Source organism: Colobus angolensis, unplaced genomic scaffold (assembly GCF_000951035.1).
Source record: "Colobus angolensis palliatus isolate OR3802 unplaced genomic scaffold, Cang.pa_1.0 Scaffold124, whole genome shotgun sequence".
NCBI classification, from domain to species: Eukaryota; Metazoa; Chordata; class Mammalia; order Primates; family Cercopithecidae; genus Colobus; species Colobus angolensis.
This window is the reverse complement of record NW_012113586.1, coordinates 5,215,068-5,228,609: the sequence shown is the minus strand read 5'-3', so window position 1 is coordinate 5,228,609 and position 13,542 is coordinate 5,215,068. Positions and strand designations below refer to the sequence as shown.

General features: G+C 45.2%; 1 protein-coding gene across 1 annotated transcript; it reads right to left on the bottom strand.

The window, feature by feature from the left end:
• Nucleotides 1–752: 752 nt before the first annotated feature.
• On the bottom strand, nt 753–8,079 carry NGF (nerve growth factor (beta polypeptide)). The gene is made up of 2 exons (XM_011933096.1): nt 7,961–8,079; nt 753–1,642 (listed from the first exon to the last, which is right to left on the bottom strand). The coding sequence occupies exon 2, from the start codon at nt 1,628–1,630 to the stop codon at nt 905–907; it is 726 nt and encodes a 241-aa protein (XP_011788486.1). The 5' UTR covers nt 1,631–1,642; nt 7,961–8,079; the 3' UTR covers nt 753–904.
• Nucleotides 8,080–13,542: the final 5,463 nt, after the last annotated feature.

The window sequence follows — 13,542 nt, the reverse complement described above, 5'->3', positions numbered from 1 at the left end:
CCAATTAAGAATGAAAAAGTTTTCAGAAGTTCTTTCCCATCTCTGGCTTCCTTGGCTGTGGGCCGATGTTGGGGCCCCTGGAAGTTGCTACTGTGGCTGTTAGTAGGTTGTAAGAGTGTTGGAGGCACTAATGTTTTCTTGGGGTAATGAAGTCTTTCTGCAGGAGGCTGCTGAGGGATAAACCGAGGAGTGGCCATGAGTACTAAGGCCGGCTGAACATGAAACCAGATCTACTTTGACAGGCCTCGTGAGATTACTCTGTTACAACTCTTCCAGACAGCACATCTTCCCCTACAAATGAGCAGCACACAGATCTTTGGTGCAAGCCTCATCCTATCTATCGAGTGCCCCCAGGACTGAGACTGTGCCTCTGAGGCCAGGGCAGCCCCGTGCCCAGTGGTGATCTGCCTCCTGATGAGGCTCCACTAACTTCCCCAAGGGAGGAGACCAGAGCCCATGCTTCCAGGCGGTGGGCAGGTAATCCAATGATTAGGTAGCTTTGGCTCTGGAATGTAGAACAAAATTGCAATCCAGCAGGCTTCCTTTGCTAATCATGCCTGACTTAGGCTAATATCTGAAACCAGTTAGCCTTTCCTGAAGTTGCAGCACTGACTGGGGGTGGGGTAAGGGTTACAGGTGGGCCTTAGAAGGAGCCAGGGAGTACTTTGGACAATTCGGACAATTCCCCCTGCATCTTCCTGAGACTTGCAGATGATTTTACTGAGAAAAATAACCAGTGTTAGCACACAGGATGCTTCCAAAAATTTAATAAATAATGATTCTTTAAAACTGTATAAACTATAAATTACCATGCAGTCCTTATAATTTAAAATAATTTACAGGTTGAGGTAGGGAGGGGCCCAGGAGACTGTGGAAGGGGCAGGGGAGGGAGTGTGTCGGCAGGTCAGGCTCTTCTCACAGCCTTCCTGCTGAGCACACACACACAGGCCGTGTCGATCCGGATAAATCGCCAGGCAGCCTGCTTGCCATCCATGGTCAGCGCCTTGACAAAGGTGTGAGTCGTGGTACAATATGAGTTCCAATGCTTTGAGTCAATGCCCCGGCACCCACTGTCAACGGGATTTGGGTCCCGGCACTTGGTCTCAAAAAAGTACTGTTTGAATACACTGTTGTTAATGTTCACTTCTCCCAACACCATCACCTCCTTGCCCTTGATGTCTGTGGCGGTGGTCTTATCCCCAACCCACACGCTGACACTGTCACACACCGAGAACTCGCCCCTGTGGAAGATGGGGTGGGACGATGACCGCTTGCTCCTGTGAGTCCTGTTGAAGGGGGCAGCACCACCGACCTCAAAGTCCAGATCCTGAGTGTCTGCAGCTTCAGGTGGGGGCTGGGTGCTAAACAGCACACGGGGTGAACGGAGTCGCCGCTTTTTAAACAGCCTGGGGTCCACAGTAATGTTGCGAGTCTGCCCTGCCACTCGTGCAGCTATCGCCACTGCCGGGGCGCTGCGGACTCTGCGAAGGGCCGTGTCAAGGGAATGCTGAAGTTTAGTCCAGTGGGCTTGGGGGATGGTGTGTCCTGCAGGGACATTGCTCTCTGAGTGTGGTTCTGCCCGTATGCCGATCAGAAAAGCTGTGATCAGAGTGTAGAACAACATGGACATTACGCTATGCACCTGGAATGAAAAAGAAATGAGGGTGACTCCATGGAGTACTAAATGCAGTCAAAAGGCAGTTTCTGGGTCCCTCAGAGTTGACCTCCCACAGGGATCACAAAGAGATTTCATTCAAACTGGGGCACTTCTGAGAGGGAAAGGGTGTGCTAGCAATGGTTACACCGGGACAACAGGCATATGCCGGGCTGACTCAGGCAGTATGGATGTGTGGTCTCCCCATCCAGGCTTCTCCAGGAAGGGACAGAGCCCCTGGAATTTTGCCTAGGAGTTCAGTATGAGCTTGGAAATATCAAACAGAATCTTTTGAGTTCTCTGACGCTTAAGGAGGCTGAGGGAGGTGGTAAGTGTCCATGTGTGTACCAGGGAGGCCGGTGGGGAGAGTTTGACACCTCTCCCTTGCACTTTTGCCTTGATGTGATGGTGCTGTCCTGCTCAGCAGTTCTGAATCCTCTGGGAAGTCACTGGGGAGATCTGCTGGGGACATGTCTTGAAGCCTCAGCACTGGGTACCCCCTTTCAGACAGTGCACCGGGTCAGCTCTAAGATCTGGTGACTCGGAGCCCTTGTTATGAATTCACAAAGCATCATGTTTGGCAAAAACCTTGTGGCTCTGGGACCAACTTAGTCCAGGCACCTCTTCAGACACCACCCCACATATATAACTGTGGACCACATAATAGTTCCTCTTTGTGTGATGTTTTCAAAATGTGTTCACTTCTATCTTTTCATGAGTCTGTGAGTTCGATTAGGATTTATCATATTTATTTCACATATAAGGAAACTGATTCATAGAAAATGAACTAACACTAAAGCATTGAAGTCACAAACGAAAACTGAACCAGAAATAGAATCCAAAGTTGACCCATTACTAAGCCAGTCTGTCCTTCCATCCACCCTTCCTTCTTTTCTCCCTCCCTTTCTCTTTCACTCTTAAACATGTCTTTTCTTTTTACTATTTGTTCTTATGTGACTATAGATCAAATGGTATGGATCTATCTGTCCCCAAAAGGACTCCATACTGCACTGCAGTTACCCCACAAACAATCCCCCCACTTGGTCAAGTAGTTGTAGAATTAGTTCTGCTCCTAAACGGCCTCTCACTGGCCTCTGTGGCTCTCCTGTGCATACTTGTAGATGTGTAGCAAACATCAGCTCCTCTGTAAACTTCCATAGATCTTCTTGGTTGGATTAGAAATATCACCTGTAAGTGTTCTGCAAACTTCCAATTCTCTCCTTTCTCCCATCTCTCCTTCCCACTCTCATGGGTCATTCTACTTCCTTTCCACACAGAAACCACCTCGTCCTCGAAGCCTTTTCAGACCACTCTAATCAAAAATGATATCTTTCCATTCTGCACTTCAGAATAGCATAATTGTATGTGCATATGTGTGTGTGCATGTGTGTGTGTGTGTGTGTGTGTGGTCTGGCATGTAGTAGGTACTCAAGAAATTTAAGGAGAATGAATGAAAGAATGAATGGGAGTGGCAAAAGAAGCTCGCCATCTGCCTTCTTTCCATCACAGTGTGTGGTTTCTTTTGGCCTTTGTGCATATGGCTACACACTGCTTTTCTAATCTGTTTTAAGGCAACACATTCTTCTCCTCCATACTGTGCTTTTATTCGGCTGGAAATAGACAGCTCTTTGGTGAGATACCAAGAAGGAAATCACCAAATTCTTTTCTCTTTGGTTTCTTTGCAGAATGCTTCTGTTTGCTCCAGTTCTCCAGCTGACCATGCAAAGGAGGCAATGGCATATCTGGGGTTTTGACCATTACCAGATCTGTTGGCTAATGGTCTTGCAGATAAATGTCTGGACAACTGTTAGAGGACTGAATATTCAGTTGGCAGCAAATCTAAACCCTTTACTTTTGCTCCTTTTCATGTTTCATGTCTTTGTTCTTCTCGGTATATAATATCTCTTATCTTATAGATTAAAGATTATAATCTATAATATCTTATAGATTAAAGGAGAAGAAAGAAAACTGAAATTCATCCCCTTATATCCAAATTCTTAACACTTGTTAGAATTTTGAGGGGAAAATGAAAATAACTAAATAAAAAGGTTTCGATGGACATAAGGGACATACTTCTCCCTATTCCCCATTACCCGAAGTTCCCACTTCATTCATGGTCTCCCCTTTGGTGGGCCCATCCTCTTCTAAGGAGCCCATTGAAATTTCTGTGCAATCGACTCCCATACCTGGATCTCTAATCAACTAGTCTTTTAAAGCTAGTTCTGCCTTCCAGCTTCTTGAGGGCAATTCTCCATAGATACTGGCATCTTAAATGCAAGACATCCAAAACGAAAATCTCCATACTCATAATCCTAATTAGGACCATCTTCTCCCCATCTTCCTTCTCTGCATACAACAGCAACAGACCCATTTTGGATCATTTGATTATTAGTTTTACAGCTACCATCTCTTTTGATCCTCTCTCCTCATCTCCCTAAACACGCTTCTTCACAGTTTCCTTTTTCTGTTACTGGAACCATCATTCATTCATCCATTAGCTCTATACATCTGCTTATCCCTCTGCTTTTTCATCCCTGACCTCCATCCAGCCTTTTTGGTTCTGTTTTGGTAGCATTCTCTTGAAACTGTATTTTCCCTTCCATTCTAATCTCTGGGCCCCTAGTTCAGGTCATGGGAACAGTCTCCCACCTGACGTCCTGGACCCTCATCTCTCTTCTTCCAATGCCTTCTATCCCTGGCTGCCCCATTTAGCTTCTTAAAACCTGCTCTGATTCATATCACCCTGCTCAAAGGAACTGGTGCCAAGTCCCTTGTCTATAAGCCAGTAGGGACTGCTCTGCCTGGCAATGGGATCCTGCCTCCTTCTACTCCCCTCACATAGTTTGCATTCCAGGCGCACAAAACTCCTGGGGGCAGTTCCTGCTTGGGCTTCCCCACCACTGCCCTTTTTCAGACTCTTCCCTTCCAGGTATGCTCCCCTACCCTCCCAGGGCCTTTTCTGCTCTCCACCTCTGCTGGTGGAATCCTCCTGTTGTCCTTCAACAACTTCAATGCTGCCTCCCCTGGGGAACTTTTTCTAATTCCGAGACAAACTACCTTCTCTATCTCTCTCTCTCTGTGTCTCTTTTTGTTTTGTTTTTGAGACGGAGTCTCACTCTGTCGCCCAGGCTGAAGTGCACTGGCTTGATCTCAGCTCATTGCAGCCTCCGCCTCCTGGGTTCAAACAAGTCTCCTGCCTCAGCCTCCTGAGTAGCTGGGACTACAGGCACACGCTGCCACACCTGGCTAATTTTTGTATTTTTTGTAGAGGTGGGGTTTCACCATGTTGGCCAGGATGGTCTTGATCTCTGACCTCATGATCCGCCCCCCTCGGCCTCCCAAAGTGTTGGGATTACTGGTGTGAGCCACCATGCCTGGCACCTTCTTTATCTCTTAAAGCCTTCCCTTTATATTCTCTTAGGGCAGATGTATTCTCTTATCCTCCCTTCTAGAGGACAAACTCCCTGTAGGCAGCAAAGTGTCCTACTCATCTTTGTTGCCTCCAGGTGACCTAGAACTCCCAGGTAACTCCACCTCTAAGAACCTGTGAGTACGTAGACAAGTCTCCTGCCTCCAGTGTTCCTTAATTCTCCATCTGTGTGAGGATGTTTAAGGTATCTTCCAACTATTATATTCTTTCATTTTAGGCACTTACGAAGTTTTCTACTCTGCCTTGCATCTGCTGGTTTGACTGAACTGACTTCACAAAGTTCCTAAACTCTAACACTACTTTTCCACTCACAGTCAAGATACCAAATGGTATCACATTTAATCACAATGGAGATTTGTATCACAGGCAGATTGTTTCATTAAGACTTGACTATGTCTCAAATGTATCTCTTATTTAGATTTTAGGTTTAAAGTTTTAAAAATATATATATTTAATTCACTCACGAGAGTGTGTTCCTATAAACTTTTAAGTTTTTAAACAAAAACTCTCTTTTAAAAAATGATCAGTAGATAAAAGAAAAATTGAGTGCATTCTCTATTCTAGTGATATAATGCACCGTTTAGAAAAGAACATTCTTTTTATTTTTGATGTGAACCAGAGGAGAAGTTTTATTTATTTATTTTTTTAAAACACCCTTTGAAGCCTTTCTCCTGAACAGATGACAGCCTTCTGTGTGGCTTTACTAAGCAGAGCTCTGCAAGCTGAATGATCAGATGGGGAGGATGCAATTAGGGGCTCACATGAACGAACATGTTCTATTTAATGTGAGAATGCTCTTTAATTGTCCTCCTCCTACCTAGAATGGAAGATCCATGACTAAGAGTGGGGTGGCCCATCGGGATGCCTTTACAACCAGCCACTGATGGGCTGCCCCACTCTCTTGCCCTCTTCTGAACCAGTGGTACATTCTGTGGATTTCCAGTGGTTCACACACTCCAATAATAGGATACATTTCTTGCACTAGGAGAATGATCTTCAAAGATTCTGGCCTCACCTGAATAGGTGATGGAGCTGCTGGACAGAGCTAAGCAACTGGCCCAAATATTTGTGGTTAGGAGGGCTGACGGCACTGGGAGGCTTGGCAACCTTGCCTGGGGAGATGTGTTGTAGAAGGGAGTGAGAGAATTCCTGCCTTGGAGAGATCCATGCCAAGAGCTGCGAGCAATTCTCGGGCTAGAGATGGGATACGTGAACCCGGGTCACTAACAGTTGGCGAGAAACGAAACTCTTGTGGCCAAGGAAATCCAGCCTCCTCCTCCTCCATCTCATTCGCCACATTCTGAGAGTGGGTCAAGGGTCATTTCTTGTTTTATGCTTGACCTTCACTCTAAATGTTAACTGGCTGCTGTCTTCAGTTGTAAAGGCTTGAATGCTCTTGGGGGTTGGAGTGAGAGGAATTCTGTGGCTCCTCATTTCCCCAGCAAGGTACTTCAGAGGTGTCATGGGCTGAGCTGAACAGAGAGAGGCATTGACAGTAAAATCCAGAGCCTCTGTTGGTATCTTCCAGACAGGATTTATTGGGAGGAGGCATGGCCTGGAAGGTACATCAGAGATTCAAGTCCAGAGGCTCTCAAACTTCAGGGCATCAGAATCACTTGGAGAGTTTGTTACACTACAGACTGCTGCGCCCCATCTCCAGAACGCTCAATTCTGTAGCTCTGGTAGGAGGACACTAAGAATCTACATTTCTAATAAGTTTCCAGATGATGCTGATGCAGTTGGTCTGGGGACCACATTTTGAGAGCCACAAGTCTAGCCTAATTCTTTAACTTTGTAGAAGACGAAAATGAGCCTTGGAGAGGCTAAGTGACTTGGGCTTTTGCAGCCAGTGAGTGGCAGGGCCAGTCTGTGGACACCTGACTTGAGCTCAGCCGTGCTATCTTTTAGAGGAGAGAGACCTGAAGCCATATGCACACTGTAACTGATAGGTGCTGGGATGAGTTTACTCATCCCCCAACATCGAAATGAAAATTCCATTCAACAGATTATAAGTTTTACCTTCCTGATGCCACAAATCCAGATATTAGGGAATATTTAGATATTGAATTGTTTCATATCTGCTTTGTTGGGTTTCTGGGCATCATGTAGACTTGATCCAAAAGCACTTAAAATGCCCATGATAGAAACATGCAACCAGAAAGCACTAGCAGGTACCGGCACCTGTGGGGTCATTGGGCTCTTGGAGGGCAGGTGTGCTGGATACATGAATGGGAACCAAATCAACTGATCTGAATTCTTAGAGACATACTTTGACACAAACGAGCTGAGATAATAACAATTATTATTTATTGGGTATAATTTTCTAATTAACCATTACACAAACCTGGGAGGTTGGCCATATCATTCTTATTTTAACAATGAGAAGCCAGAGATGTAGTAAGATTAAGTAATTGCATCACAGGTACACACCAAACAGAAATGGAACTCAGAGCCAGACCTCCTGTGTGCAGATCTGGAACTCTTCCACACCCCTCCACTCCACTAGCCAAGGGCACAAAGAGTGGCTGTGAGCCTTCCATTTCACAAGTTCCCTGCTCAGTCAGACCAGAGAGTTGTGTGGAGGGTCTGATTGACACCGTCTATTCGAGGTCCTGTGTCTGGTGACTTTAGACCCTTGATGCAGCTCAGACTCCTGATATGTCCCTGGGGGCCATGGGGCCAACCTGAGGACACAAAAGATTTCCTCTCCTGGGCTAGGCAGGCTGCATTTGCTGCATCACTGAGAGCTTCTCCAGGCCCTTGCTGCTCAGCAGTTCAATCTGACTTGCCCTCTCAGGTTCTGTCACTTGGGACCCCTGCTTCTGGCAGCTGCAGAGGCAGGACCTTGGCAAGGCCAAGGCCCCTTAGGCACTTACCTCAGTGTGGCCAGGATAGAAAGCTGCTCCCTTGGTAAAACTGTTATTGGGTCCGGACGCTGAGCTGAGCTTGGGTCCAGCATGCCATCCAGCCCCTTGGACTGCACGACCACTGACCAAAACTCTGTGGAGGGGGAGAGCTGGCATTAGACTGGTACCTCACCACATTCCCTGTGCCCTACACAGTGGGGAGGCATGTGCCAATAGGACAAATTCCATTTCCTTGAGTTCTGGGATTTTACCAGCATCAAGGCCCAGGAAGGAGCTAGAATTTGGCTACCAAAATTTACCGGGGTCTGGCCTCTCATGGTCCTGTAGTGGCACCTGCCTCTCACTCTTGCGCCATACCTTTTGGTTTCAGCCTGGACACCATCCATGGCTGATATTGCACCTAGTGCAGGTGTTTCTAGACACATGCCAAAGTCTTGCCCTAGCAGATCCCTAATCTGGCATCAAAATGGAAATTGTTCAGTACCTTACACGTGCAGACATAGTAGATCCAACTCCGAACCAGCCTAAAACACATTATACAGATGCAAAATCCCTGACAATCCAGAGCAAGTTGGTGCTTTGATAAAAATGCAGATGAGTAATGGTGACAAATAAGACAGACTGATCATTTGAGAGACAGTGTGGAGCTCTCACAGAATCAGACAGAAATTTCAGAGTACCACAATGAAAGGCAGGTTTTAGGATTGGAAGCTATGGAGCTGATACAATTTTAAAAAATCAATTTTAGGCTGTAGTTTCTAGAAACAATGTAAGTTTTCTATTCTCCTCTCACCTCTATAACCTAATCTATGTAGGCGATTCATTCATTCACAATATTTTCTGGGCACCGACTATGTGCCAAGCACTGATTTTGGTGTTGAGCAGGAGTAAATAACACAAACAAGGCCTCTGCTCTCAGGGGTCTTACAGTCTTGTGTAAATAAGCAAGATATCTCCAGATTCGTTATATGCCATGAAGGCAATTACAGGGTCTGATGATAGAGGGCAACTGCAGGAGGTATCGAGGGGCTACTGTAGATGGGACATTTAGCGAGGAGTTCTCTGAGGAGATGGCCTTCAAGCTGAGACCTGGAGGTTGAGAAGGAATGAGGGAGAGAACATTCCAGGCAGCAGGAACAAGTGCAAAGGCCCTGAGATAGAAACAAGACAAAGGTTCTGAGCATGAAGGAATGAGATCTAGAAAATGAGCTGGAGAGCCAGAAAGAGCCAGGTCTACAGAGACACAGCAAGGAGTTATGGTTTTATCCTCAGGACATTAGGAAGGGAGTGGAGGGCTTTGAACAGGAGGGTGATATTTATGGATAAATGAATGAATGATTATGTCTATGACAGAATTTGTTGTAGGGTGGAGAAACCCTCCCAATAAAGTTCTAGAATGACATCTTAACCTTCCTGTCCATATTCTCTTTTCAACTCCAAAAAATTCCTCTCCCTGTGATATCTTTGTCCAGCATGGATCCCCACCACATATCTTCATCCAACTCCCTCTCAGCTTGTGCTATGAAAGCAAATGTCAGAGAAGCCACCACGGCTCCCCAAACTCCAACCACGAAGAGGAGCTGGAGAACAGGGGAGGTAGCAAGGGCCTCTGAAGTGGTCTTCAAGCCACTAGAAATCATGAAATTAAGCCCTGGGATGTCTCCATTCTTCTTCCTTTCCCATCCTGCTCAAAATAGTCTTCTTGCCCCAGAAAGAACCAGAAAAACCTTTCAATACTCAATTGGGATTGAAGGCTAGTGATGAAAATGCGTACTCAGACACTCTTTAAAAGGTTACATTCTGTGATGAAGAACATTTTCATGCTCTCCCAGGGTTGGACTTAGCATGGGAGAGGGAGAATGGCATTTCCCCAGCGTAAGAGGTGGACATTATCTGGTCCCATTAGTCACGGGAAGATGGTTTCATCTAGTCCATAAACCCTTCATCTAGGTGTGTGGCTAAACCTGAAAGGTTGCAGGCTGGAACCCACACACCTGCATTCTGATTCGATTCACTCTGAGCTTTCTCCTCTATAGAAGGAGATTCAGTTCATCTCTGAGCTTTCTCCTCTGTAGGATGAGAAGCTGGCACAGATGAGAGCTAAGGTCCCCTTTGGCTCTGATCATCTGAGATTCCATGACTTTGAATGTTTTCCAGGCTGTATTGTTACTAGATGCTTAAGTAGTGCTTTCTCTCACCCCAAAATTGGGATTCATTTATTTCATTGATTAAACACTTAAACTTACAGGTCCTGTGCTGGCCACTGTGTTAGGTGTCAGGTGCTAGGGATACAAAGAAGAATAAGACATAATACTTAACTTCCTACAGCAAGTAATCTAGAGATAGGAAAAGGCATGCATATAAACAAACATTTAAAGTACAGTGCGATAAGTATGATGTATATGTGACATGATATGGAAACACAGTGGAAGGAGAAATTGGTTTTATCTGGCCAGACTGGTTAGAGACATATTCATAAAGGAGGTAACATCTGAGCAGGGTTCTTAAGGATGAGTAAGAGCTCATTGGGGAAGAAGGGAAGGAAAAGTCCCAGAGTTCAAGAACTGAGTGGAGGTCCACCATGGCATTGCAAGAGGAGTAGGGGAGAGGAGAGGAGTATAGAATGGGCCTTACACATCAGGAGGTGCTAATAGACTTGCAGTACCCTTCTGGGGCCTGCCCACTGAACTTCTTCCTTTTTTTTTTTTTTTTTTTTTTGAGACAGAGTCTCGCTCTGTCGCCCAGGCTGGAGTGCAGTGGCGCGATCTCGGCTCACTACAAGCTCCGCCTCCCGGGTTTACGCCATTCTCCTGCCTCAGTCTCCCGAGTAGCTGGGACTACAGGCGCCCGCCATCTCGCCCGGCTAGTTTTTTTTTTTTTTTTGAATTTTTAGTAGAGACGGGGTTTCACCATGTAGACCAGGATGGTCTCGATCTCCTGACCTCGTGATCCACCCGTCTCGGCCTCCCAAAGTGCTGGGATTACAGGCTTGAGCCACCGCGCCCGGCCTGAACTTCTTCCTATGGGACACAAAAAGCCTCCGCTTTTAATCAGTGGAGCAACCAGAGAAGGAATAGTGACTTTCTCTGGAAATATTCTGGATATTCCACTACAAGCTAGGATGGCCTCCAATCTGGATGACTAGAAGAAGAGGGAAGTTTGGTTTAAATAAAAAATTCCACAATTCCTAGGAAGATCTGCATTCTTAGGATGTCTACTGTAAGCCAACCACAATAGATTCCCTGGCCCTGTATCTGCAATTTCTGGACCAAGTCACCTTGGTGCATGCCAGGGCCAGGGTCTCCTGCCAATCTCATCTGGATAGCTGATTGCTATATTTGAAATTGTGTCCAGCATTTCCTATGCCTTTGGCCTTGTCTTATTCTGTGTTGATATAAGCAGTTTACTACTGCAGAGAGAAATTCTCTGTCCACAATAATGAAACTCTAAAAGATTTTTGTAGATATTGTTGTCATTAGTCTCATGCTAATGAAGGTTGAGGCTCTAAAATTAAATCCAATTTAAATATTACAAATTGCTAATGCAAGGCATTGGGACAAACAACCCAAATGCATATCTATTTTTAAAACCCTGTTTTCATAGAGTAATCACTTAAACAGAAATCAGCTCTCACACTTTTGATAAATGCATGGAAATAAATCCCACCTCATTTCAAGATCATATTCTGTTCCTTCTTACAGGGCACAAAGGAATCCTAATAAAGTCTGGTGTACCTCTTCTAGAACTTGTCCTGTCCTGGGTTTTATGCTATGAAGCAGTGGTTCTCAAAGTGTGATTCCATAGTAGTATTGTAGTAATCTCTTAGAACATGTTAGAAATGCAAATTCTTGGGTTTTATCACAAACCTACTGAATCAGAAACTCTGGGAATGAAACACAGCAATCTGTGGTTTAACCAACCCTGCAGGTGATTCTGATAGTTACATAAGTTTAAGAACCATTGCTTTAGGGCTTCCACCTTGTTCCTCCTCATGGGGTGAAGGATCCAGTGCAAAGACGAAGCACCAACCCAGAGCCAGTCCGCTGCTGTAGACCACCCGCTTGAATGTAACTTTCCATACAACAGTCAAAGGTATGTTGTGGGCTTGTTCCCTCTTCTGGACCATACTCCTAGGACTTATCTCAGAACCCAATGTCCAACCAACCCTGAGCCTGGTAGAGCTAAGGGAGAGAGGGCTCTTCTTAAGACCCCTGAGGTTAATCGATAATATTTTGGTCAATTTCTCTGGTGATGCCTATTATTGACCATTATTAAGGCCATTACCAAGCACATCAAATCATCTCAAAATGGCCAAAGTTGATTTTTTCCCCCTAAAAGAGCTCTTAGTCAGCAAACTTCATGGTTGTATTCCATACTAGAAAAGATTTCAGATTCCTTTTCCCATTGTGGACAGACTCCAAGTAAGGACTAACAGAGAGAGGGGAGGATTAAGGGGAATAGTTACAGCCTATAGCAATCGCACCAACAATCATTCTTATACCCTCAACAACATGTGCTTAATCTAAGACATTCCTAGTGAGTTTCCCTACTCACCAAGCTTTCCTGGGCAGAAATTAGGAGAAAGGGGGCTGCAGTCGCCCTGACATCTTTGATGTAGTGCAAGCTGCTCTTGGGACTAGCCATTGCTTTGGAGCACATGGGAGGAGTGGTCCCAGAGGTCTTTTTGGCCAAGTGTCCCCAAATCTTTAGTATTCAAAATTTCAGCACATGGTCCTTGGACTTAATAACAGTCCAACCCACTATTTGGTAATAGCCAAATCGATCACTACATCAAAGATGCCAGGGCAGCTTCAGCCCCCTTTCTCCTAGTTTCCACCAAGGAGAGCTCTGTGAGTAGGGAAACTCACTAGGAATGTCTTACATTAAGGACATGTTGTTGAGGAAATAAGAATAATTGTTGATGTGACTGCTGTGAACCCTCAATTCTCCCCTCCCTCTATTAATCCTTACCCTGAGTCTGTCCATAATGGGAAAAGGAATTTGAAATCTTTTCTAGTATGAAATATAATATGAGGTTTGCTGACAAGAAGCTCTTTTTTTGAGGGAAAAATCAACTTTGGCCATTTTAAGATGATTTGATGTGTTTTAACTATCCAGTGGTTTTGGCACATCCAATAGGAAATTAATACCAAGGACTTAGGAAGACATTAAAGTTCGGTGAAATTGCTGTTCTTTTTGATGAAAAGTTTCAATGCTGACAATTCTAAAGTGCCCTGGCACATTTTCCTGAAAGAAAAATCGTCCTATGGCTCTTTGGGAAATTTGTGGGTAAATTACAAAACCCTTCCTAGCACTTCCCTGGAGAGTCAGACAGCTGTAGGTAAGAAGAAGTTGTTGTGGTTGGCTGACCTCAGCTTCAGAATCAAAGGGCACTTGCTATGAATGAGAGTGGCCTTCTATTGTGTGTGGCGAAACACAGTCCTCATGTTTACCTGACTGGAGGAACTCATGAGCTGTATGACGGCCCACACCCCAGGGAGGTTTTCAAAGTGTGGGTAATTACAACAACATTAATGTGGTAGAAGATAAGACATCTAAACACACAGTAGCCTTCCGTTACAGAGTTGAGG